Source organism: Labrus bergylta, chromosome 13 (assembly GCF_963930695.1).
Source record: "Labrus bergylta chromosome 13, fLabBer1.1, whole genome shotgun sequence".
In the NCBI taxonomy this organism is placed as follows: domain Eukaryota; kingdom Metazoa; phylum Chordata; class Actinopteri; order Labriformes; family Labridae; genus Labrus; species Labrus bergylta.
In genome coordinates this window covers 11,873,225-11,899,997 of record NC_089207.1, presented here as the reverse complement: position 1 = coordinate 11,899,997, position 26,773 = coordinate 11,873,225, and the positions used below count along the sequence as shown (strand labels likewise).

At 44.0% G+C, this 26,773-nt stretch overlaps 1 protein-coding gene across 2 annotated transcripts; it reads right to left on the bottom strand.

The window, feature by feature from the left end:
* Positions 1-27: 27 nt before the first annotated feature.
* Positions 28-21,378, bottom strand: ccdc80 (coiled-coil domain containing 80). 2 transcript variants are annotated; one of them, XM_020632016.3, is made up of 10 exons: positions 19,711-21,378; positions 19,095-19,292; positions 17,778-18,253; positions 16,956-17,297; positions 15,070-15,226; positions 10,559-10,695; positions 9,071-9,222; positions 7,852-7,955; positions 4,084-4,167; positions 28-3,440 (listed from the first exon to the last, which is right to left on the bottom strand). In XM_020632016.3, exons 1-10 carry the CDS (start codon positions 20,396-20,398, stop codon positions 3,118-3,120), a joined length of 2,661 nt encoding a protein of 886 aa, XP_020487672.2. In that variant the 5' UTR covers positions 20,399-21,378; the 3' UTR covers positions 28-3,117. The 2 variants fall into 2 exon arrangements, with proteins under 2 accessions (XP_020487672.2, XP_020487671.2); XM_020632015.3 differs by having other exon boundaries at positions 17,778-18,256; positions 19,711-21,376.
* Between the last annotated feature and the right edge of the window lie 5,395 nt (positions 21,379-26,773).

The window sequence follows — 26,773 nt, the reverse complement described above, 5'->3', positions numbered from 1 at the left end:
AGTTCTGCACCGGAAGCAACCCAAGAGTGGTAGTAAACAGGTTTATTTATCATAAAGCACAACAGAGTATAAATAAGAACAATGGATAGCAACAGAAACTTTACAAAAATGGAGAGATAAAAACCTGCAGATGCAACAGATGTCAAATAAATACAAACATGTTTTTCGACCTTGAAGGGAAGTTAAAAAAAAGTGTATCGCTGCCACACCTGAAAAAGAAACGGTTCACAATCACATCACCACATGCAGAGGTGTTGTTATAAAATTAGATGTTACTACAAGACATTTTCACATCATTAGGACATACAAACATATCCTATAACAGTAAAGTCAGAACATGATTTTGTTTAATGATGTAACAGTTTGGTTTAGACGAGACACTCCAGGGTGTAACCCCCGCCTCTCGCCCCATGACAGCTGGGATCGGCTCCAGCCCAACGCGACCCCGAACGGGAAAAAGCGGTAAAGAAAATGGATGGATGGATGGATGGATATTCACCATAAACTAGTGTAACAGAGTTAGAATGAACCTCTTATGAATTTCTACAAAATTGATGTGTCTGTCATATTTATGTTACTTTGTTGCCGCCTGGTGGTCTAATAGTGCAACAATAGGGCTCCTAGATGGCCACCGTACATACCTCAGCAAAGGAATCTCTCCTGAGCTGAAGGTTAATGCTCTTGTGTGCGTGTTTTTGTGTTATACAGATGTGAGTCCTTGCAGTTGCATATCAACGCTGATTGTGTGCTTTTGTATTATACACCAGGTAGGCACGGTTAAATTAGTTTTACATAAAAAGTGAACTGTAAATTCATGTTGTTTGTGTTAGTTGTAAAAAGCTATAAAATGCAATTCATTGATGGTTAGGTGATAAAATGATTTTGGTATGTTTATATACAGATAAAAATTGAAAATGCTCTTATTTGGTCATCAAAGACAATGTAAAATTCCACTATACGATCACTTGTGCTAAAAATGTATTTAATTGGTATGATAATAAATATCATAAACATCCGAGACAGACACACACCCTCCATAGTCCAGCAGAAAAACACAACCGCTTACACAAGCTGCTTATTAGCATGCTAATCAGCTGTTCCCTGACTGGGAATCGAACCCAAAACCGAACCCGAACCACTAGGCCACCAGGTAATTATGAGTCATTAAGCGGATTATTTATTATCTTAAAATTCTTTGCTTAGTTTGGCCATTATAAGGTCATGATTCATGTTCAACAACTTCCTATTCTTACTATCAATCAGCAGTAATTAGGAAGAGTAAACTCTTAGTTAATGACATTATCTATAGATTATGGTCATGTAGATTAAGGTGCTAAAAAGCGCTTAAAATGACTGATAAGCAGCCGGTATGCTACTAGTTAGCATGCTAATAAGCAGCTAGTATATGGTGAATATTGTGACCTTAATTTAAGGTGTAACCAATGTTTATTCCCCCAGTTCTTTTTCCTAATTTTTTGTGTCTGTTTTTTCTTAAAGGTTTATTTTTAGGCTTTTTATGATTTTATTTTAGAGATAGGACATGTCAGGTTCGGTAGATAGAGTCGGAAATCAGGGACAGAGAGAGAGTGGGGAATATCATTGCAGGAAAGGAGCCACATGTTGAACCTGGGTCACCTGCTTGGAGGGCGTACATAGCCTCCGTACATGGGGCGCATGCACTAACCACTAGGCCACTGGCGCCCTGAGCTTTAAGATTTGATTAATTTAAATTGTTGTTAGCAGTCCCTCCGCTTGAAATGTCACAGAAACATGTCGGTGATCTTCCTCAGAGACGCTGTCAGACGCCCACACTGCCAACAGGTGACTTGTGCCCATTAAAAAAAGACCTCTCCTCTGAATCAGCAGGTAGGTGTTCCAGGCTGGTGGCATTCAATGCAGCACAACAAACACACACCGGAAAGTGACAGTGGTGCATGTCACATTATTTGCTGATGGGCAGATGTGGCCGTGATCAGGTGATACTCATGTTCAAGCGATGCATCAGTGCGTCCCCGTTCAGCCGGCTCTTTTGGTGCAGCTTTTGAGAAAACGTCAGTTATGTTTGCTGCTTCATAAATAAGACGTCGATTCACTGATTAGAACTATTTATCTTGTTAGGACATGAATAAAATCACATAACACATCATTGTAAAACATCATAAAATCTTTTAAGTATAACATGAAATGTTTCTCATACAAAAAGGTACTGTTCATTTAAAGATGGAGTCAGTAGCTTTTTCCTAAAATAATCAAATATAGACTTCTCCTAAAGTAAAGCTGCTCCATCGTCCCTTCTGGGCCTCCATACATCTGTGATGGTGGCTGATTTTCATGTTTTGGTTGACTCCGGACGTTTCCAGGCAGGGAGCTGGTGTGTTTCCTCTAGCCAATGACAGCGCAGCAGGTAAGTTTCGGAGTGGAACAATTTAGCGATTTGACGAGAATATAACGGACATTTAACAGCACAGAAAACAAAATATAGGTAATTATTGTCAACTGTAACACCAAGTGGACAGAGCTCGTTCCAACCAAAACGAGGGTGAACCTTGTGTTGGTTTTCACCCACAGATGTGGAGCTGGCCTGCTTCCTGTTGGACAGGTAGATGCCAAACACCGGCGGTTAGCTTGTGCTAGCATGCGGTAGCTTGCAGTGTAGGTACAAGCTGTAAACGTACACACTCCGTCCTGCAGTGACGGTAAGGTAAAAAAAAATGCTACTGACTCTACCTTAAGTTTGTATGTCATAATTGCATCAAAATATCCTGTTCTCACTTGATAATGATCCCATTGGTTTTAACTTGGTGGCAGAAATACCCTCTGTAGGAAATGACCAAACTAGAAAATCTAAATTACAAACTTTGGACAATAAATCCCTGAACCTCCAGGCTCATCTACACAATCCTACACTAACAGTTCTCTGATTAAAGCCTCTTGACAAAGTGTCTTCACTCGCAGCGATATAAACTGAAATGAAAGAGCTGTAAAGGTGAAAGCAACCGTTCGGAGGCTTTCATTAAGTGCTACAAAACATTCAAGGACCTCAATTTGTCCGAGCCAACTGGAAAGATTTAAAAGAAGTTAAGACACCACACACAAGCTGCGATGCACGCTGGGGAGTTAGTAGCCGTAGCCTTGGTGGTATCCGTCCTGATAACCGTGTTCGTATCCGTGCTGATGGTAGCCGTAGCCGCCGTACTCGTCCTCAGGGCAGCGCATACCCAGTGACTGCTGGATGGCCATCTCCTGTCGCCGCAGCTGCATCGAGTCCACCAGGTCGTAGATGATCGCCATGGACCACATGGGCGACGGGTACCAGGACTTCACGTTGCCGTCTTTCCCCACCAGCAGCATGGAGAAGTACTCCGGGCTGATCTGGAAGTAGTTCCTCATGTCCTTCACCAGCATGCCCGACAGTCCCTCACGCTCCACAGTAGCGCTCCCTGAATGGATGGAGCAGATATCCAGGTCAGGAATTATTATAGGAATTATAGGAAAGTATTTAGGGCAGCCCCAAGTGAACAGAATTGTTTGCTTGACATTTTTCATCTCCACATGCTGAGCCTTTTAATGCCAAAAGCAGAGATGTCAACAAGTTCAGTCCCCTGGTTACAGCTCCAGTTTTTACTGCTAAAGCTGGAGTCATTTTTTTCCTTATTCCCAGGAAGTTTAATGCCACATTTGATTAGGAGATCCCTTGAGCAACATCTTGCAGGTTATGTGAAGTGAAAAAAAATACAACACATTTGCTTTTTGAGTTTAAGGGCAGCCTGAGTGTTGGTGCAGCTGTAAGGGTGTACAGTGTTGAGGATTTGCCTGTTAAGGCCCTGAAACACCAAGGAGATCATCGCTCTAGTTTTTGCGGTGTGTCCAGCTCCATCGCTACCCGTCGACCCCCGTCTGCCTTTTTTTTTTTTTCGGCCGATTCAACATGTAGAAGATATTTCTACTTAAATGAAGCGTGCACGATAAATGCCCTTCGTGTTTGTGGTCTTGGCGTTCACTAAAAACATGATTTTAAGGGCGTTCATTTATATATATGTAGCATGTGTGTATTCGACGTTCGACAGAGGAAAAGCTTCTCACCATTGATAGGATACAGTTCCAGGACTCCACCCATATCCAGTAACTCTGTGCCGGCCAGCTTCAGAATGGCGATGTGCCTCAGACCTGTAACCATGGAAACAACAACGACATCAGGGAGAAGCAGATATCTTACAAAGAGAGACAGATTTGAAATACATCGTGCAGACCAACTGTTCTTTTATTCAGCACCGTCCTGCTGCCCATCCTGGCTGATTTTTATTGGAACCATCCCGGGCTTGTTTTTGTTTTTTTATATGTAAAAGGGAGGAGATCGTAGTGGTCTGGAGAGTCCAGCCAAAAACAACCCGTCTCCTTTGAGGCAAGAGAGCCCACAAGAGGACACCCTCCTTAAGAGAGAGCCAAGTGCTGACTACCAGGATCAGACCTCTGAGGTCTTCAGCCCACTCAACAGGACAGGTCTTTGTCTGTGTGGCAAGGCAACAGTACAAACGCAGCCAAGACCAACAAACCAGGGGGGAAGAAAGTCCTCACAGACCTGGTCTGGACCGGCTGATAAGCAAGACGAGCTTTCCTTCTCCAGCCCCCTGACTCATGTGGCAAAACAGTGTGGATAAATACTGATGTCACTATTCTTACTGCTTTTTATAAGCAAACCTGGGATCACCAGACCACCTTAACAGCAACAGGGAAAACCAAAATAGCAACGTAAAAAATCTACATCCACCTTGGCATCCAAATATGGTCAAAATCCACAATTGCGACGCTCCAAAGACCAAACTGGCGGCTAAAGTTACTCTGTTACTTAACCTTTTATACCTTGATTCATTCGATTTTCAGGCACATTTTTTAAAATGAAACCTTCTCCACTTAATACTTAAAATTAATACTCCACTTAAAATTATACAGCTTTTATGTTGTTCTCTTGGCATGCATTTTCCTTATAGTTTTGTGTCTTTTCTTTGTACATTAATGTTGGAGCAACGGGGAACCAGAATTTCTTTTGGGGTTTCTTACCGGGGACAACAGCAAGAGAGCTCTTGGTTGGTAACATTTTGAACGGTTTGTGCGTACCAGGTGTGTTTAAAAAAGCAGCAGAAATGTGTGTCATGATTGTGGAGTGGTCGTTTTAGAGCTGCAGCTCCTGGACGGGCCTAAACTCCACATCCTGTCGTGCCCTGAGGATTTCATGAACACACACCCTCTTCCTTTTTTTTGCCGCTCGTCTCCTCGTCCTGAGCAGATGGAAGGTCAGAGCTTTAGAGCTTTTTATTGAAGAGTGGACGGATACAGTGTGCTGTGGCAGGAGCTACTTTCCCAACTATCGTTTCGGTCACCTAGCAACTTACGCTGTTGATTTGCACGCAGCGACCCCCACCTGCTCTGCATCCTACCCCGCGGCGAGCGCAGCGCACACTTCATCCTATCTGAAAGCCCCTGCAGTAGCATAAGCCAAAAATTCTGACATTTTTAACACTTGAACAAGATTGCATCAGAAGAAGTTCTTGAATCTTGTTGATTGAGCAATCGTAAACTTTTACCATCAGAATCGTTGGGAAATGTTTTTGTCAGATTTATGACTTTGACTCTTGCAAAAAAAATGTATGAAAGAGTGCTTGTGGAAAGATGTAAGAGCCAGAGAGAAATGTCAGAAATCTTTAATTTCCTATAAACAAAGCAGGAACTCCACATGAGGGGATTTATTTGGTTTAGCCGAGGAGTGCGAGTTCACCAAGGGCTCTAAATTTCACATTTATCTCACATAAATCTGTCAAGACACATCGGGGTTGTTGAGATTTGTAAAGTTTAGATTAATGCCTCTTTGTTTCAGATATACAGCAATAACATTTAAGTAACTGTGGAAAAGTTGAGAAACAGGCTCGCTGAAAGGGCCGTCGTCAAGGAGGGAAGGAGCTCATTAGCTGCAGACAGAACAGAGCAGCTCTTTGCCAGCTCTGTCATCTGGGATCCTTCTGCACACACACACACACACACACACACACACACACACACACACACACACACACACACACACACACACACACACACACACACACACACACACACACACACACACACACACACACACACACACACACACACACACACACACACACACAGTCTCTTTGCCCAGCAAACAAACAGACTGAATTGAATCCACTTCTTGATGTGATTTATAAATTGTAAAGTAGTCTAATACTTTGGCAGGCTGTAAGAGGAAACATTCCGGAGTGAAATTAAAGGATAGTTCAGTTTTTTTTTTTAATCAAGGCTTTAAAAAAAACCAAAAAACATTTAGGAGTCAAAGTCTCACACTAGGGACCTGGGCGAAGAGAACACAATAATAATAATATAATACAAAAATAATCCCATTAGGCCGCTGGAGGGTTAGGGTTAGGGTTAGAGTGCCCCATGCATGGAGGCTATAGTCCTTCAAGCGGGTGGCCCGGGTTCAAATCCGACCTGTGGCTCCTTTCCCACAAGTCATTCCCCATTATCTCTTTCCCTGATTTCAAACTCTATCCACTGTCCTATCTCTCCAAAAAAGGCCGAAAACACCTCCAAAAAAAAAAAAAAAAAATCCCATCCACACACGATAAGTTCTCAAAAACATCTTCATTCACATAAAAAAGCAAAAGACACTGTTACGCCAACAACAATGTCCTTGACATGCTCCAATTTTCTCGCCATTTCTCTGCAATTACCATTTCATTTACAGAGTAGTCCATGCAGTTGCATGATGGCGTCACAAGGAGGAGAAACCGACTAAACCAAAATATCGGCAATATTAGAGGACACGCTGGGGTTAGGCTTATTTTAATGTGAAGTTAACAGCCTTTACAGCCTGTTAGGCAGCTGCACGCTAAAGTATCTGGAGCAATTTAGAAGCTAGTTGTGCCTTTTTAGACATTTAGAACCAGCAATATATCACACTGAAAGACAGCATATCGATGTTGATATAAAATCAGATGAGGGTTTACATTTTGGGCAGATGAAGTCCCTCAGATTTTGTGTCTATTCAGATGAAATAATAAATCAATAAATAAATAATAAAAGGGGCGGCTGTGGCTCAGTTGGTAGAGTCATCGCTCTTCAACTGAAAAGTCGAGGGTTCGATCCCCAGCTGAGCAACATGTCCGATGTGTCCTTGGGCAAGACACTTAACCCCGAATTGCTCCCGCTGCTTTAGTGGCGGTGTATGAATGGATTAGTGTTGTACTTACTCTCTGATGTACGTCGCTTTGGATAAAATTGTCTGCTAGGTGAATTGTAACACTTTGTAAATCATGCAGCATTAATATTATTCTACCAATCTGAACTAACAAAAGGTGATTCATGCTGCAGTGACTACATTTAAGATTTTGACATTTTCTCTTCCCCGTTGGCATGCTTGGGAAGTGAACTCTCTGTCCTGTTTGTTTGTTTCTGGCTTCAGCAACAGGAAATAGTTTGGCGCACAAAAAGAGCAGTTAGCGTTCAGAGCTGCTCGAGCTGAGAGCACACACACACACACATACACACACACACACAGAGAGAGAGAGAGAGTCCTCCAAAGCAGTGACCACACTGATGAAGGGCACACTGAAATCAAAAATGGCACCAAAAAATACTTTATGACTAAATTCACACGGTCAGTGGGCTTTCAAACTCGCAGAAAACTCCTGAAAAACTTCCAGGAGGATTTGTATATGTAAATGAAAACTTTTCACTCGGACTTCACCCTTCTTCAGTACCTCGGGCTGGACTTCTGAATGGTCATCATGACCACCATTCAGAAGTCCAGATGTAATGTTATTCAGAGTGGCTCACCGAGGTTGCAGGCCTGGCTGGAGAGGGAGTAGAGCTGCTGCTGATAGGCCCACTCCTCGTCGTTGGGGGCGGAGATGATGAAGAGGCGACGTCTCCATCGGAACCTGCAATCACAGAAAACTTCAGCCTGGATTTAAGTGATACGTGAGTGCAGCAGCAAAAGCTCTGTGCAAGGACAAGCTGTTTGTGCTGCTACATTTTCCTGTACTGTTACTGCCAGAGGGTGACAACCACGAATTATGGTCAAAAACCTGCCACTGAACTGGAGCTGGTGGTTCCCATGATAACAAAAGACAGCCTTTTTCTTGCTTTAGCCATCTCACAGAAACGTGTGATTGCAGTGATTCAGCCCTGAGGTGCAGCGGGGGTCGATTAAATTTCTACCATCTGAGGAAGCCACACAAACAGGCTGCTGCAGACTCCTGAATGCTGCTCAAAAAGGCGATAAAATGCAGATTATTGAGCAAAGCGACAGATGTTTCATGGAAGCAGAAACAGCTTGATGAGACCAACCAAATATTCTGACAACAAGCTGCTCAAAAAAATCTCTTCAGATACAAATTTGATTCAAAAATATTGTATTGGAGATGCTTTTAAAAAAATGGAGAGAGGTTAGAACGCAGAGACCGATGCAGAGCTGGCTAAACACTGAAGCTTCAGTGTCCACCACATGGCAACCTGCGTGAGCATCGACTCTAGAGAGGAGGGGGCGGGGGGTAGACAGCTCTCTACAATGTTAAGAATTCAGACTGCAGTACCCATTTTAAACACTAGGTGTCAGCTTGACATATTGCTCCTTTAAGTAGCTTAAAGGGGGCGTATCCCCAACTACTGTAGCAGAGTAAGACATATGTACTTCTGTCAATAAATGGATTCTCCCCAGAGCTGGTTGGGGTTAGTGTGTGACCTGAATGAGCTATAACTGCAGCTCCGCTTGACTGCGCATGTAAAAGTACTTCTCTGGAGTCTCTGCAGAAATGTGTCTCCTGGTAAACACCTCGTAACTTTTAGACACACTGGAGCTCATTTTAAGACCATGTTTGTAAATTTTACAACCCAAAGCTGATGCTCCTGCATCGCTTTCTGTGCCTAAAAGAAAAGTGCGGAGATTTGACTGACAAAATGGAAGTCGAGTAAGATGTTCTAGAAAGCCTTGACTTTAAGGAGGCAGTTGATAAAACATATTGTGTGTATATTAAACTATATAAACAACTTTTACCTGGAGAGGAAGTTCTCCAGGGACCTGGGCTTGTCCTCTTTCTTACAGGCGACCCCGTCCCTCTTCTGCTGCTCCATCTCTCGGATGCGGGACGAGAAGGTGTCGATGTAGTCGAACACGGCCTTCATGGCGATGGGAACCTCGTAGGATTGCTGAAAAAAAACCCAACATAAATAAAAACATGAATTCTCTGTTAAGCCACAGGATTAATACCCCGATATGTCTGTGAGAACTAATGTTCTGGAGGGGACTCAAGGTCACGAAAATACAAGAGACAATGAAGAAACTGTTTCCAATGAAGTGATGAAGCAAAGTTTGAAATGTGATAGTCGATGTGGTGCAGACTCGACCACATCACAGGAATTCCTTCTAATAGTTTCTGGGAAGCAGCACAAGACATACCGGTTTAACATGACACAGAATTCACTTTAATTTACAAAACGCTGGAAAATCTCAGCGTGAATATCTAACACATGTAGGGAGATGAACCACAGACACACACACACCTTCTCAGGGTCTACTGAATCGGCTGCTCAGCTCATTTTCACTCTTCACACCTTCTCCTCTACACACACACACACACACACACACACACACACACACACACACACACACACACACACACACACACACACACACACACACACACACACACACACACACACACACACACACACACACACACACACACACACACACACACACACACACACACACACACACACACACACACACACACACACACACACACACACACACACACACACACACACACAGTCAGCACAGAGTGAACACTGGTCTCTTTGATGGACCTCTCCAAAAACAGCCGGGTGATTTACCCTGGCATGTACTCTCACAAACACACACACATACACACACACATACAGGTGGTGGGTAAATGTCATGTTGGGTGAATTAAAACAGTGTCTTAGTGAAGGCGGCATGTTTGCAGTACAAGAAAAGGTTAGCCCCCCTTTAAAGAGAGAGAGGAGATTAAAGTGGAGACATACTGACTGACAGCAGTGCCACAAATAGCTTTGAAAAAAAAAGGGATTCATTTGGGGAGTTAATGAGTGAAACATTAAAAAGGAAAAGCTCTGGGCACCAGAGGCCTAGTGGTTAGTTTGCACGCCCTATGTACAGAGGCTGTTAAGAGGACAGGTTCGCCTGAGCCCAACGAGTCCATGAAAGAATCATGCAGGAAGTCACAAATTATGTCAAGGCTTTTAAAATCCCTGAATGTTTATCTGTGAGCATGCATACATTTTTGCCCTGCAGATTCTTGCAGAAAGACATTTATTTTAAGGGAAGTTGGTTTGTATGCAGGACATGGGGATTGAACCCTCTACCTTTTGGTTGAGGGACACTGAGCTTCACCACTGAGCCACAGCCGCCCCAGCATATTGGGATACGTAGGGAACATAACAGACAAAAATAATCTGGAACAAGCACCTAACATTGGGTCGCAGTCTGAGAGTGAGTCCTTACCTTCACCCTCATGTCGGTGTCGGTGAGGACCATGTAGAAGTCCTCGTAGACCATACTGAACTCTTTCCTCAGCTCTGTGATCAGGTCCTGGTTCACCAGATCCTCCTGACGAAGACCCTTCATCGGCTTGTCGTTTTCTGGAGAGGACGAGAAATAGTGATAAGAGAAACTGAGACGGTTTATATTTGATGTCGGACACTATTTAATCACCAAAGGAAAACAAGCATTAAATGTTCTTTGGAGGAAAAGGCTGACGATGAAAGTCCCTGATGCACCAAGCAGACGGCAAAGGACTGTGGCGTCGCCTTTTATCTTGGACAAAAAAGTTGCACCAGAACACACCGCAAAGACTACAGCCGATGGCCAACCACCACGTACGATCTGCAGATGCGTGAGAGGAAATACCGCTCCATGCCAGCAGGCGGCGGAAGTCCATTGTTATGATACGAGAAAACCATTTTCTCACTGCTGTCGGTCTCATCGCTACCAGAAGCGCACACCCACTGCAGGACGTAGACGGTACTTTTACTGCTCGTACACTGCAAGCTGGTGCAGGCTGCAGACAGAAAGCATACCAACTCCAAATCCGCGGCTGGTGGCGTGGTGGTTAGTGCGCACCCCATGTATGGAGGCTGTGGTCTTCCGGGCGGGCGGTCCGGGTTCGATTCCGGCCTGTGGCTCCTTTCCCACATGTCATTCCCTACTCTTTCTCCCTGATTTCCAGCTCTGTCCACTGTCCTGTCTCTCCAGTAAAGGCACAAAAAGCCCAAAAATAAATCTTTAATAAAAATAAAAATCACTGAATTGTATCCATCCCTAAAGTCACCTGCATGCTTTCATTGGCTGCAGGAAAACACACCAGCTCCCTGCCTAGAAACGTCCCGAGTCAACCAAAACAAACAACAACATGAAATCCAATCAGAGGACAGGGGCTCTGCAGACACAGTCACTACCACATATGTATGGAGGCCCAGAAGGGATGATTGAGCAGCATTGCTTTTGTATAAGTCTATATTTTATTATTTAGGAAAACGCTGCTGACTCTACCTTTAAGTCTATACAAGGGTTGAATTTAAAAAAACTTCAGCTCAGCTCTGTCAGACCTCTTGATGTGAAATGATTCACAACAGAGATTAGGCCTATAAGCTTTCCCATTCAATCAACCATAAACACATTACCCAATGAGAGTGCTTGGCTCAGATACATGAGGAACTGGATGTTTTCTACATTGTTCAGCTCAACATAATGTTGCTTTGGAAAATGTGTCTGACATGACGGTGAAGAGAAGAATAAAAAACACACAGATCAAAAGAAGAGCTGATGTTTGGTCTCCAGAACCAGCAGGGTTGGACGACCTCACTTTTACTGAAAATGACTGCAGCTGGGGTTTCTGCAGGCCAGCGTGAAAAGCCTCTAATCACAGCGACCTCCATTCATGTGTGCACGACTCACAGGCCACAGAGCCGTGTATTTTGGTGGATGGTTCACCCGCTCTGTGCTGTGTAATGCGTGTGAGCAAACCAGGAAAACCCCCAGCACATGTTGGAGACAGCAGACGGAAATATACAACACACAAAACCCAAAATATGTTCCACCTACACGCCGCTCGCCAAAAAACACTATGAGTTCAGCTTGAAGTGAGGGCGGGGCCTCCCTGAAAGAGCTGCTTGTTTGTATACAGCACACACACACACACACCCACACCCACACACACACACACACACACACACACACACACACACACACACACACACACACACACACACACACACACACACACACACACACACACACACACACACACACACACACACACACACACACACACACACACACACACACACACACACACACACACACACACACACACACACACACACAGACCCTCTGGACCGTGAGTGGAACAAAAGTGTAACCGAGTCCAGGCGCGGGTGGGTGTGGGTGTGGGCGGGTGATGTCGACCTTTGCTACTTTTTCCAGCATTCCATCAGGATAAACCTCACCGTCGGCGTGCAGAGCGACAGACTCATAAAGGTTTTTAAAGTGGGTTTGAATGTCCTGATGTTCACACGCACTCACACAAGTCCTGACTTAAAGACGGCTATAAAGTGTCTCTGACTGTGAGCGACAAGGACACGAGCTCACACAAAGTCTGCTTTTTGTTTTCTTTTTATACAAGCGTCTGTTTACAGTTTAATAAAAAGGAAGACTTTTAAAAGATGTAGTTATCACTTTACATGTGTGCAGGTCTGATGACTTTAAGGGGAATTATCTGGGGTTCTATTCCTGCATACCAACCAAGAGGTGGAAATTATTTCAGGGTTGCTCACGGCCACACAACAACCTGTGATGGCTTCAACATAATTATTAATCTGATGAAAGTGTGTCCACTAAAAATTAGGGCCCGGGGCGCCTGTAGCCTAGTGGTTAGTGCGCCAACCCCATGTACAGAGGCCGATGTCCTCCAAGCAGGCGGCCTGGATTCAAATCCAACTCGTGGCTGCTTTCCTGCATGTCATTCCCCACTCTCTCTCTCCCCATTTCTGACTCTATCCACTGTCCTATCTCTAAATAAAGGCTTAAAAAACACAAAAATAAACCTTTAACAATTAGGGCCCATGTGATTTGTTGGGGCCAATACAAATACCGATCAATCAACCAATATCTTTCTTAGATCGATCTTTGATCTGTAGAGATAGATATACACATTTATTGGTTGACCCCTCAAATGCAGTTATCAAACACTTGTAGAAAAGATTTATAACAAAGACAAGATGGTCACTCAACTGGAAAGTAACTGTGCATGTACGTGCATCACCGCTTGACACTCTGGAGGGGGATGATGTTTGTTGTAATCCATATAGCGCTCTCTGCTGGTGACATAGAACTGCTAGTATAATACAATGAAACTGAAATTGAAATGCTTTTTGACTGGAGAATAAATCTAGTAATATCAGCGCATATCGGTGAGATAATTAACGTTAACTTAAGCATGCTTCATGATCATGTAAAGCCATGCATGGGTTTTATTTTGACAACCGACTGTGCTGAGGCCCGGTTAGTCCTGGAGCAGTGTGAGTGCAGGCCAGCAGGGAAATGGGGAGGCGGGACACTTGTGTTTTGCCTATTGTGAGACTTTGAAAAATACAGGTATTCCCCCTGTAAGTGTATCCAGCTCCCCTTAGGACGACACTAAAGGAAGGTATTCTGGCAGTGGTCAGAGGTTCCCCCTCATCCCCTGATGCAGATATGATACAGACCCTTTTAATCTGAACACCTGCTGAACTCATCTTACATATTGTATGATCACACAGACACCCTCTCATAAGAGTATAAAAATACAATGAAAGTATAACCCTTCAGAGGAGAACATGCTCATTAACATCAGAGCGCAGCAGAACCCAAGATCACAGGAATGTGAAGTCAGCTCTGTCTAAATCACCTGCTCACACAATGAGTGGTACACAATGCTGCGGTTTTTGGCAGAGTCTGCGTGCTTTCTGAAAAGTTCAACTTGGAGCTACAGAAATCATCTCGTTCTACATCATGTGATTAAGGTAAAACGAGGACAGGACGGCAGACGTGGCAGGAGAGACTGACAAAGGTTCTGCGTAACTTATAGCAGATTTAAATAACAAGTTTCAGACTAAATAAAAATGTCAGTGTCATAAATGCACCGACTCAGACAGATTAGATCGGTTATTGGAGACAAGGCTGAAGTTGCATATCTTTACCCCAAAGAGCTCTGGATCACGGTCTGGATTTGCATTGTTGCTGAAAGCCAAAATCTTCAGTGTTTGATTTATGACCCGACTCTTTACATCATTTTTTAAGTATTTTGACATCTTCTATTTTATTTTAGGTTTCTTTATTGTTGCAGTCCTGCCATTATCTTGCTTTCTTTTTTGTTTTCATTTATCATTGTGCAGCAAGACACAAAATAAATTATTTTTATGCATGAACACATGTTGCAATAAACTCAGTCCTCCTAAACTCTCTTTATGTGCAAGAACCAAGAATAAACTCAGGCTGTATCTATGTGCAGGTGAATCTTCTTATATATGTAAGTTTTTAAGGTTAAAGATAAGAAAATAGACAAAGAAAATCTGTCCTGCATAAAACCTGCTGTGTGTGCCCTCAACCAAATATCCATTCATGTAACGATAGAGTTCGGGTTTTGGATTTGTGACTGTTACAGATTTGAGAGAGGACAGAAGATCTCTTCACTGCAACATTAAAATCTGCAAAAACATCACAGGACACATTTGATTCTCATAAACAAATATTCAGAGAGAGTGCGGGCATAACTCAAAAACCTTACAGACCACTGACAGAGCAGAGAAGGATGCATTTGGCAAACCAGGTAGAAGGTAGAAGGGTTTACACTGGAGTGTGAGAGAGAGCTGTCAGTCATACTGCACCAGCTATTTCAGTTACAGTCATGAGTGTTCCCACCTTACTATGAGAGAGGTGAAATTACATTCTAGCACTGCATGTGAAGAGTCACTCACCGAGCTGGTAGTGATCGATTTTCATGGTGGAGTTGGTCAAGGAGCCAAAGATGGTGATGATGGAGACTTTCCTGATGGCCATTTCACACACAGACTCCAGGTACTCATCCCTCTGCTGAGCATACATTCTGTTCTCCTCGCTGGGAGATGTAATCAGCTGCAGGGAGGGGAAGGAGGAAGGTTAAAGTGTCATCCTATGAAATGAAGATCCCACACATATACATATACGGTGAGCAGCAGAGGTGGTGTTTACATTAACCTGCAGGCGGAGGATGGGGCATATTTTCCCAGCCTGCCCACATCACTGCCATGATAAGAATCTCTGCTGGCTGCAAAACAGAGACACCCAGTCTGCAAACACACAGCTGTGCAGCCTGCCAAAAAGCTGCAGGACAGAGGCTTCACAGTTTATGTCTCTTCATGATAGATCTCACTGCAGATGGATTAAGATTTAAGAATATAGGAAATAAAAAGGGGGAAAGGGATTAGCTGCCTAAAGCACATAGTTGAAAATCATGCCTGTGATGACATTTCAAGAGCAAAAAATGTTGTCATAATCTACTGGGGAATTTTGTTACTTGAAATCTGGGTCCTATTTTCATAAATGAACACTTTTATTTACTAGAAACGGTTGTTATGCATTTCAAAAACAACCAGACACCTCTGAAAAAAACATTAATTTTACTGCACAAACAATGGTTACTGGTCTGACACTGCTACGATTGGTTACTTTGTGTTTTGTTTCATATGGGTGTTTCAAATCAGTGGTTCTCAACTTGTGGGTTGGGACCCAGAAGTGGGTCGCAGAACCATTTTCAGCGGGTCGCAAATGTGTGCTTGGAAAAAGTCTGTGAAGTGTGTTTGTTTCGATCAATTTCATTTCTCGCTTCAGTGACTTTTTTCGTACCGACTGAGATCCAAACTGCACAATATTTCAGTAAATATATCTGATTGGTCGGAAAAAATCGAGTTGGGGTCCTGAGGCCAGACGAGTTAAGAACCACTATTTTAAATGGTCTCAAAATGTCTCTGTTAGATAAGGAAATTGACACCAGTCTCATTTGTGTATGGAACATTTAAAGGACAACAAGCACCAATTAGCTTAGCTTAGCATAAAGGGTGGGGACGGGTTACACGCGAGCCTGGATCTGTGTTGATGTTTTAAACGTACTCGACTGTTTATTACTTTCACTAGGCGATATTAGAAAGCCTTTCAGTAAGCCAGTGCGTAGGTAATTTTAGAAGTGGATACAATTCAGCCATTGGACACTATTCAAACCGTTGAATATGACGGACGTGGACGTAGCAGCAAAGAAGAGAAAATATAATCATAGTGAGGCAAAAATGCCCAGCAGATAAGGCTTATTCAAAAAACGAGGGTGAACTTTGTGTTGGCTTTTACCCGTGGACTTGGAGTTAGTCTACTTCCTGTTGGACAGGCAGGTGACAAAACCCTGCGGTCAGCTTGTGCTAGTATGCGTTAGCTTGCAGTGTAGGTACAAGCAGTAAACGTACACACTACGTCCTGCAGTGAGTGTGCACTTCAGGTGGTGATGAGCCCAGGAGGAGGGGTCCAGTTTGAATGATGTGTTTACAAGCTCTTACAAAAATGCTACTGACTCTAAAACTAAGCTAACCTTCGAGCATTAGCCTCAGACTAAACAGAAATATATAATGTTGTATTTGTCTTTTTAAATATTAGCTTAAAATTGTATAAGCATAAAATCCCAACTATTCCTTCAAACTGGCATGTGTTCAGAGAGCTGGTAGATAACTGAAGTTTGATACTGTCACTAATATTTCCCCTCTCCAGTCTGACACTGGAGATCCTCTATGCAGAGAGATTGTGAGTGTGTAGTGGAGTGTGAGTTTCATCATGCTCTCACCAGCAGCCGCCTCCTGTTCTCAAAGTAGTCCAGGAAAGAAGCCAGTGATCCCTTTGGCGGGGGTGTCGGCTTTTTGGTGGGCTTCGGGTAGTCCTCTTTCTCAGGGTACTTTGGCAGCTTCTTTCCATTTCTCTTTCCCCCGATCTTCCCTGCCTTTCCTCCTCCCCTCCTCTCGGCTTTCTTGGCAGCCTTGTCGTTCTTTTTCTTCTTCTTGTCGTGCTTATCGTGTTTGCCTTTCACCCTCTTGGTTGGACTGATGTCTGTGAAGGTTTCTGCCTCCCCAGGATCGCTGACTGTTGGCCTGCTGGGTTCATACTTGTCCTCATACTCGTTAGTCAACACCTGCACAGAAGAACATAGTTTGTTTATTAAAAAAGAGGAGTTATCTTTACGCAGTCTGCGATTAATTCCCAAGTTCACAAGAAAGTTCATTTTCTGTGTTTTGGGAATTTGAACAAACTAAGTCTCATAAACATTTTCTGGCAGATAAACTCCTCTTGTAAAACCAAGAATTCTGGCAACAGTGTCATATTGGCAGTCATAATTACCAGTAAGGATTCTGATCCATCAGAGTTGGCACTTCAATTAAAATGCTCAATTCTAGAGCCAAATAAGCTCCATTACCAGGTGCCAAATAGAGATACATGTCCTTTGTAAATTAGTTAAGAAATACACTTTTGGGAAATTATTCCAATGCTGCAGAGACAAGAAAAACTACATTAAAAATGGAAACAAAGAGAAATCACCTCTGGAAAGTCTTCTGGAAAAATCAAAAACCAATAAAACTTTTTACAACACTTAAACTACATTTCCTGGCCTCACCTTCTCTCCACCGTTCTTCCTCCTGGTGGGTCTGATCTTTGAGGGTTTATGTGTGGCAGGAACCATCTTTCTCCCATGTGGGTCTCTGCTGTCCTTGTCAGTGCGGTTGTCTCCGGCCGGGGTGGTTTTAGCCGGGTACCGCTCCCTCTCTCTGCGGTCGTAGTAGTGAGGATCAGCAGTGGTTCTTGGTGCGGGGAGCCACATGGCTGTGGTCTGGGCTCTGGTTGGTTTCAGTGTGGTGGTGGTGGTAGTGGTGGCCGGTCTTTTTGTGGTGGTTCTTCTGGTGGTGGTCGTGGTTGTAGTTGCTCTGGTTGTGGTGGTGGGCCGGGTCGTGGTCGTTGGAGGGGTGGTGGTGGTGGTGGTAGGGGTCGTGGTTGGTCGTGTGGTAGTTGCCGGAGTGGTGGTTGTGGCGGCTGTGGTGGTTGTTGGCTTTCTCATGATTTTCTTTGTTGGTTTTCTTTCTACTGGTGTATCTACTGCTGTGAACACACAGGAAGACAAACAGCAGAGTGGATATTTTCTCCATTAGCTTTGGATTCATTTTACTTCTAAATTCTTTTGACATATTTCGGGGAATAATTGAGTAAAAGGTACAAAAACTTTGTAATTGCTCCAGCATTTTTCTTCAGCCTGCAGCAGTGAAACAGTCTCTTATGGCTGCAACATAATCCTTGATGGATCCAAGTGTGTCCACTAAAGGTTCTGGTGTTTGTCCCTGACAGACTCAGATTCTTCTTCTTAGTGTCTGACAACATTGCAGAAAGCATACCTACAGAAATAGACCTCTTCATTTAAGAGGAAGATGACCATTACATTGTTGTCTTCAAAACTACCACACTACATGGACAAACTAAAGGAGTGATGTTATCTAGCTGAATGCAGGAGTTGCTGGTGAACTGCTCCCTCAGGCGCTAAGTGACATAGTTTGATTGTGCGCGTCTGCACCCAAGGACAATGTTGCATCTATTACTGCTTACTTTACAGCAGCCAGTTGAAAATCGAACAGAGCAATCCCTAAATTATGTATCTGCCAGTTCAGACTAGGAACACAAATTAGTATGTGACCTTTTAAACGCCAAAGACTTTCAGTGACAAATGTTTCATCATTATCTAAACTCTGCAAAGGTGAAGATGTTTCTTTCTAGAAATCTCTCCTTAACTCAAAATCTGCTGAAATGAAGCCAAAATTTACAGCCTTTGATTTTGGGCACTCTTTTTTAGATAATGACAACTAAGAACACACAAAAAAGTGTGACTCCTGGTTTCCTCTTCCTGTAATGATGATAAAAAAGAGAGAACATAATTGCTCCTCCTCACCTGCGAGCGTGCCCTCCTCCACCTGGCCTTCCACACCCGCTCCTCTGCACTTCTGCACGAAGCCTTTCTGCCGGAGCTTCTCCAGCCTCCTCATAGGCGACTGGTCGATCACCTCGTACATGGCCTCCATCCTCACAGGGTACGGGTACCTCTCCTCCACCTGCAGGGTCTTCTTCAGCAGCACCATCCCAAACTTACCTGCAGGGCGAACAAGTGTAAGGTATTGTGTCAGATTTGACTCAGATTCTGAAGATGAGGTGAGTGGCATGGGAAAGGGGAACTACTTATTGAATAGCTGCTTGACTACAATTATAAGTCGCTTGCTGATGTGTATCAGATTTAGATTTTATATGTTCAAACAAATGACTTCCAACTGCTTTTTCTAAGCGTTTAAGATGGCCAATCTGTGATTTTCTCTTTAAAGCTTTGCTGTTATTAAGCATCGGAAGTTATAGCTAGCTTGCACAGTAGTTTCCCACCACTGGTGCTGCATAATTTCAAGCTCTTTTTCTTTAAATTAATTGGAAATATTCTCTTTATTCAGATATAAGATTTACTGGAGACTATTAAGAAAAGATTTGCCACAACTCCTTCGGGACCTGGACCCCTTCCTCACCTTTCTCCAGTTTGAGGAAGCTCATGAGTCTGGGGATGAGAGCAGTGTCCAGCGGCTCCTCCATCACCTTCCCCTCCGTGGTGATCCTCCTCACCTTGCCCCCCATCTCGCCCTCTTGATGGAAAATGACGATCTGGTGAACATGCCTTTCTGCCAGCTCACAGTAAATATCTGGTTTGAGGAGAGACATCATGAGTCTGTAGTATCCGTCTGACTCATGAGGGGCTGAGATCACCAGGACGCGGTTCTTTCCAGCAAAACTGGCCAGCAGGTTAGGTGACCCTGCGCCGCTGGGCATCCGGGTCACCCTGGCTCGCGCTCCTGGTGCGCCCTCATCCTTCTGCATGTCCGGCTGACTTGGCACACCGAGCTGTCCGGCCAGCCCTCTCCGTGGCACGAGACCTCCTGCTCTCCTGCCCTGCACAGTCCCTGACCTGACGGAAGCTGGAGTACCTTCATCAGCTTGCACGTCCTCCTGCCCCCTGGCAGCGTGCACAGAGATAGCTGAACCAAACCCTGGACGCAAACGCCCAACAAGGCCCCCGTTGTCTGCTGTGCCCAGCTGGGCTCGCCCCTGTCTCGTGCGTCTTTGCAGCTGCGACCGATGGAGGTGATTCGGTTTGTCCGCCTCTCCAGTCCATGTCAGCAGATAGATCAGAGCTAAACTGAGCACAAAAGCCCCACGCATTATGTCGAGATGTCAGAAAATAAAAACTAAAATACAGATCCAGTGGCGGAGCTGCGATCCACGCGCGTCTTTAGTGCATTTGAGGCCGTTTATCAATTACTTCCAGATGAAGATGTGCAGCGTGGGCACACAAACATCCACCTTAAGTGTTTCTCAGCATGCCTGCCTTCTGTGGAGGAAATCCACTTCACTGTCTGCTCTTTATTTGACAAAGCAGGCGAATAAGAGCAGAGTTTGTTGTGCGTAAACAGTTATATCCAAAACTTCATCTCAGCAACACTTCCGTTTTCAAGCAACCAATGATCCCAGGAGATCAGCAGAGTATCTCATCTCTTAGACAAACATCCAAAAACTCTGAAACATTTCCTCAAAAACACCGGAGGAATGAATAAAGTCTGTCGGCGAAAAGTTTAGACCACTTCACATCTCCAAAATACACTCTCACGCACGTCAAGACACTAATTACTTAATTCATCCAATTAATCCTCGGGCATTGTTTATTTCCAGTAAATATTGTGACGATCTCCTGGACGCAGGAAGGAGGAAGAACGCAGAAAATGCTAGAAATGTGCTCTGTGTGATCCTCGCTGGAACTCTTCGCTGATTGTGCACACAGAAGAAAAACGCGGCTGTGCTTCCTCCCAGGTTCTCCTTGGCCAAAAAACCCCAGCTTTGAAGGCTATTCCAGAAATGTCCACACAAACCTCCAGACTCTTGGCGACGCAATGGCACGACCTGCCCCGGACTGTTCACTCTGCAACACCCTTTTCCCTGAGAGAAAAAAAGAAAGCGTGTGTACCAAAGTGTCTGCCCCTACAGCGCTGAGATAAGTTTCACTGAATCACCAAATCTTCGGCAGCTGACTCTTAAAGTTCATTTCAAAAATATTTAAGGAAAAGTGAATCATTTTGCCCCCCTGCTGGCCGGATGGGCAGGAAGAGAATTGACCATATCAGACTCATAGCCAAGTTCCTCCTTTAAATCGAGCAGAGAAACGCCCTCTAACTCTCGTCCCTGTCCAGCATGATTCCCTCCAAGTGGACAACTCCCCCCCCCCAATCTACCCCCAAAAGGCTGCTCCATGTTTTGGTGCGCAGAATCATAGATGATTTAGAGGAAACACAGCGCTGGCTTGCATTTCTGACTAAAATACGGTCTATCTATGTGATGTTTAAGTGACAAAAAGCCAAATTGGAAGTTGTTTTAACATGTTTTTGACCAAAATGATATATTTACAATGACTGTCTTTGCTCTTTTATGATGGCTCTGTACTTTGACTGCTCTGAGAAAGATTCCCAGTAATTAAATCCTAAGTAAAGAAAAGTTAACCACTACTTTGGAGCCACATTCACTCTCACTGTGGATACAAAAAAACACTGTACAGTGTGTGCAAAGACAGCATGAGTAGCTTCTAGTTTGTATACAACAGGATAGATTTTCTACCTTTCTTAAAAATAGGTAAAGTAATGCAATAACTCTATCTTATATCTGGATGAGTTTCATCACTTGTTTAAAATTTTTCTTGATGTTTTGTGGATTCTCACAAACTTGTAAGGATGTCTCGGGCAGGGTTCCCACGTCGACCCCCACGTACGGAAACAGCTGTCTATAGATGATAAACTAAATGAGTAACATAAGGAAAGTATGGGATAGAGAAACTTTTAAAGCATTATAATGAGGGATTTCAGAACAACGTCTTGCTTGTTCTCTCCCAAAAAAATCTGCAATAAGAAGGCAGTGGTAGCCTAAATGTTAGTGGACACGCACTGCTCAGAGGCTGTACTCCTGGAGACAAGCCCCCCCTCCCCCCCAAAACAAATCTGCAAGTGTCAGTCAGTGGTGAGTCATTGCAGCAGTGAGATGCAACACTGAAAGCATCTGGAAACACTTTGTAGATTTTACCAGCTTTTTGGTAAAGTGAGGCTAAAAATAAATCTGTTAAAAGTCTCCAAGAATTCTCTCCACTGTGAACAAGCCCCTTCAACCTTTAGTAAGAGTGCCTCGTCTCAAATACAACCAGTTCTGTCCCAAAAGCCTCAAACAGAACCAAAAGGATGTCAGCTGTTTGTTTGCACGGTTACAAGAGCAACATACACTCAGTTAAAGGTTGTTATATAAATATATCAGGGTCACATGCAGATTCCTCAGACAGATAGGCTACAGTTGCAGATCTTTCTTTGGATGAGGAGAGCAGTATAACGGGTCTGGAGCATCCTGTGTTGCTCCTGATGTCAGCAGATAAAAACAGCTGCAGGAAAAAGACGATGGCTCATGTGATCTCAGCGTATCAGGCCTAAAGTCAGCATGAAGACGGCTTAACCTGCTTATATGTTTGTGTCAAGTGTCCAGCCTTTGTCCTTGGTGCTGTGTTGTGTTTCCACCTTCACAAAGAGCACTTATTTCGACATGCATCCTCATCTAAAGTCTGCAGAAGTCTCTATACATTTGACTCTGTAATTACTCTGTAGTTCTCTCTCCCTGCCCACTTCACAGACTGTTCACTTCACTCTGAATCAGCCTGAGTACAAATCACTCCCAGAGTCTGCCAGCTGAAACATTTCACTTCCATCCGGATTGATCTTTATTACAGACCTCTGAAACATTCAGACAAACCACTAAAGTCAGAGAAGCAGAGGCCTAAAGGCTACATCACGCAGGAGGAGAGCAGATGCTTACACCAAACAGAGGATAAAACATGTGCAGCATGTGGGGTTCACATGTGCGACTGATGCAGACCCACTCCCAGCGACATCCGACATCTAACTGATCACAAGTGTTCATTCATTTTATTGAAGTTTACGACATGGGTTCTTATTTCATCTTCATGGAAGTTGTGGCACCTGTTGAACATCAGATCTGTGTCTCATCAGCAGCCTTCCATTGTCTGAATGTCATATGATATATTCAGCTGACTTTTGAATGTGTATCATAACAATGAGGGATGCATTTAACAAGTGGACGTAGCCCCTATAGTGCCTGTTGACAAGCAGCTCCTCTGCTGGCAGGTTTACTTTGATGGACACTGTCCCTCAAGCACAATAGAAATAGCAGAGATAAGCACAGAAAGGCTCAAGACTCGTGAACCCCTCTGTGGCCGTCCTTTGAGCAACATGTTTAAAAACCTTCTCATTCCTCACTGCGCCTTCCAGTTCCCTCTGCACCTCCTCTTCCCCGATAATGCAGAGGAAGGTCTGCACCTCCGCGGTCGTCCATGGCAACAGTGCTTCGTGCTGACACTTTCTCAAATAAATAATACTGTACAGTAGCCTTGAAAGTGAACAGGATATTTGGACTGCAGTGTTTCTAGCCCAACCTTTTAGGGTCGGATCAGACCCTCCATCAGACACTGAAAATGACTAGTTGTTTGGGGCGCTGGTGGTGCAGTGGTGCAGTGCGTGCGCCCCATGTATGAAGGCTGTGGTCCTCCAAGCGGGTAGCCCTGGTTCGAGTCCAGCCTGTCCCTAACTTCCCCGCATGTCATTCCCCTCTCTCTCTCTCCCTGATTTCCAACTCTATCTACTCTCCTATCTCTCCATTAAAGGCACAAAATGCCCAAAAATAAATCTTGAAAAAAACCACACACTCAAACACTTAAAATGGTCGCAAGACAAATCCAGGACAGTCTTTGAGAATAAAAACCTCAGTATTACCTCTCTGGGATGTCTCTGTTTGAAGTTTAATATGATGTAGCCTCTTAAAACTGCAGTTTTTATGACATCCATTGGCACATATATGTGTCGTTTTCCTTTCATACTTGTATATATAGCACATAAGGTTGGTTTCAGTATGAAGTCTGGACCTGGTGGAAGAGCTCAGGAAACGTTTTTGAAAGAACATTTTTGGTTTTCCTGCACCACCCTCCTGTTTAAAATCAGTTTACAAACTCTGACATGCCGTACAGTTTAACCCATCTGTGCTTCACATGTTGCGTTCAAAGCCTTCACAGTGAGTGTTACACGTCTGAAACTTCACTGACGACTGAACTCTAATGATGTAGAGCTCCAAGGTCCTCATGGTCCTTAAATAAAACTCAAATAAAACTCATAAACTCAGTTTCAAATAAAACTGTTCATAGTGTGGGGATGAACGCCACACTGCGACACACCTAATCGTACATCAGTGGGCGTTGTTGTTGTCACATCCTGGAGGTGAATCCCAAACTATTTTGACCTCACATGTACATTTGTCTTTTAGCTTTCTGTCGGTGTGTTTCACGTCAGCTTCCCCTGCCGACCAACCCGATGGAAACACGAGAAGCTGTTGTGTCTCGCTCCTCGGTGGCATCCCGACCCTCGTGAAGTTTTGTTGACACAGCGCACCCATGACCTCTGACCTCTGACCTTGCCCTCTGAACTCTCTTTCTGTTTAATCAGGTCACCTTTACATGTTACAAACACACATGACTTATGGCTCACAGCGACGAGTATGAATGATGGAAACATGAAGGGACTACAGGAGCAGGGGCGGGACCACAAATCGTACTAATCATGCCTTTCTTAAATCCCAGGTCACATCAACACCTCACAGTCTGCAGGTTTAATGCAGCTGAAAGGTATCTAGAGGTTAGAAGCGAGATCAATTCCTTGGGAATAAAATGTGTCCAAAGTCATGCAGAGAAGAAATATTTTGCACAAACATAAACAAGACTATATGTGAGGTATCAAACTGTAATTGGTTTCTGCTGTGTTCCTCACAAGGTCTCCAAACACGGAGCAGACTCTGTTCCTGTATCCACCCACAGAGGTTCTGCGTTAAAGCACATGAAAGAGATGTGGTTTGGATATAAAAGGCTTGTGTTTACATGTGACAGAAATAAACTAATGACTCGCACATTGCCGTCTTTTTAGCAGAGCTCAGCAGGAACATAGAAACTGTTTGACTTATTAGCATGGTGAAGCAGATACAAGTCAGACTCTGACTTTAGAGGCGGGGTTGTGTCTCTCTTTGTCCTGATCTGTCGTCTCATGGCGTCACTTTCTGACACTTTTCTTCTCACCCTCCCTCGATTGTTCTTTTCAGGGTGGTGTCCTCGGTTTTAATAAGTCCTACTGCTTTTTTTCCCTACTTCAGCAGACCATGACTTCACATGTGGAAACACAGAGCAGCTGTGAAAGTATGTTGAGCGTGCATGAGAGTGTGTGTGTGTGTGTGTGTGTGTGTGTGTGTGTGTGTGTGTGTGTGTGTGTGTGTGTGTGTGTGTGTGTGTGTGTTGAAGGCTCCTGGGCATGGAGTTTAATCCCAACCACAAGTGTTTTGCTGAGAGCAGAGACCCCGTCCGCTCCTGTTCCGTCGTGAACACCTTGTGCAAACAGCACCAAATTGAAAACCCAACTGGAAAGAAAAGGACTGATTTATCATATTTATTTAACATTTGAACACTCTATGATGTACAACACAGGGACACAGAGAGATGGAGCTGCAAGTCAGGAAAAATACCTGAGAGTAAACGCTGCTCATGTTGAAAAGCAGCCACAGAAACAGAAACTCATCCACAGAAAAGATTTTTCCTTATAGCCGTTTTATAAAGTTTATCAAGCATGTTACAGTACGTCTATCAGCTAAATCAACGTTTTTCTCATCATCAGAGTACACTGCCACCACTTCTAATCCAGGTCACAAGGCCTTACATACATATTAAAGATTTTGAGGGCCATTTTTCCATGGTGTTGGTTAAAATGTTAATGTGTTGACAGTCCTTTGTTTTTTAATTTCCATCCACAGCCCCTGACTAAAAAACACAAATTGTGACAATCTGGGATGCTTGGAGTTGGCATTTTGAGCATCAGGACGTTTTCACACTAGGTACGATTGTTTTGTACCATGCCTGAGCACAGTTGCTCCCTCCTCCCCTCTCCCCCTGCTGGACACATTAGTGACATCGCTCCATACCTGAGTACACTTGTGTATGTTCACAGTCTGATACAGCAGGGGGCAGTATGCACATAGTTGGTTTGCAAATTTGCCTAAAAGCAGAAAGAGGAAGAAGCAACCATGGCAACCACTCGCAGGCTGAGTCAATCCTGCTAACTGTGGATGTTTTTGTCACTTCTGAGACGCCTATAATGAGCCTCTTCTTACGTCCACATGTACCGTACAGCTCAGAGGATGAAACGGGCCTGTGCTGCGCGGATACAATGATTTTTTAAGTGACAGGAGCGGTCACTTCCTTGTTTGAGCGCGGTTGCCTTCGCGTTTCCGTACTCGAGTACATATGAATTGTGCCCGATACGTCTCTTCAAGTGGACTCGGGCACGGTATCAGAGTGCGGTACGTTTGTGTTTACGCTAATCAAATGAACCAGACTTTGGGGTCAAGCATACTCAGATCCGGGCCCAGGTCCCTGGTGTGAAACCACCCTAAGTGAGCCTCTTATGA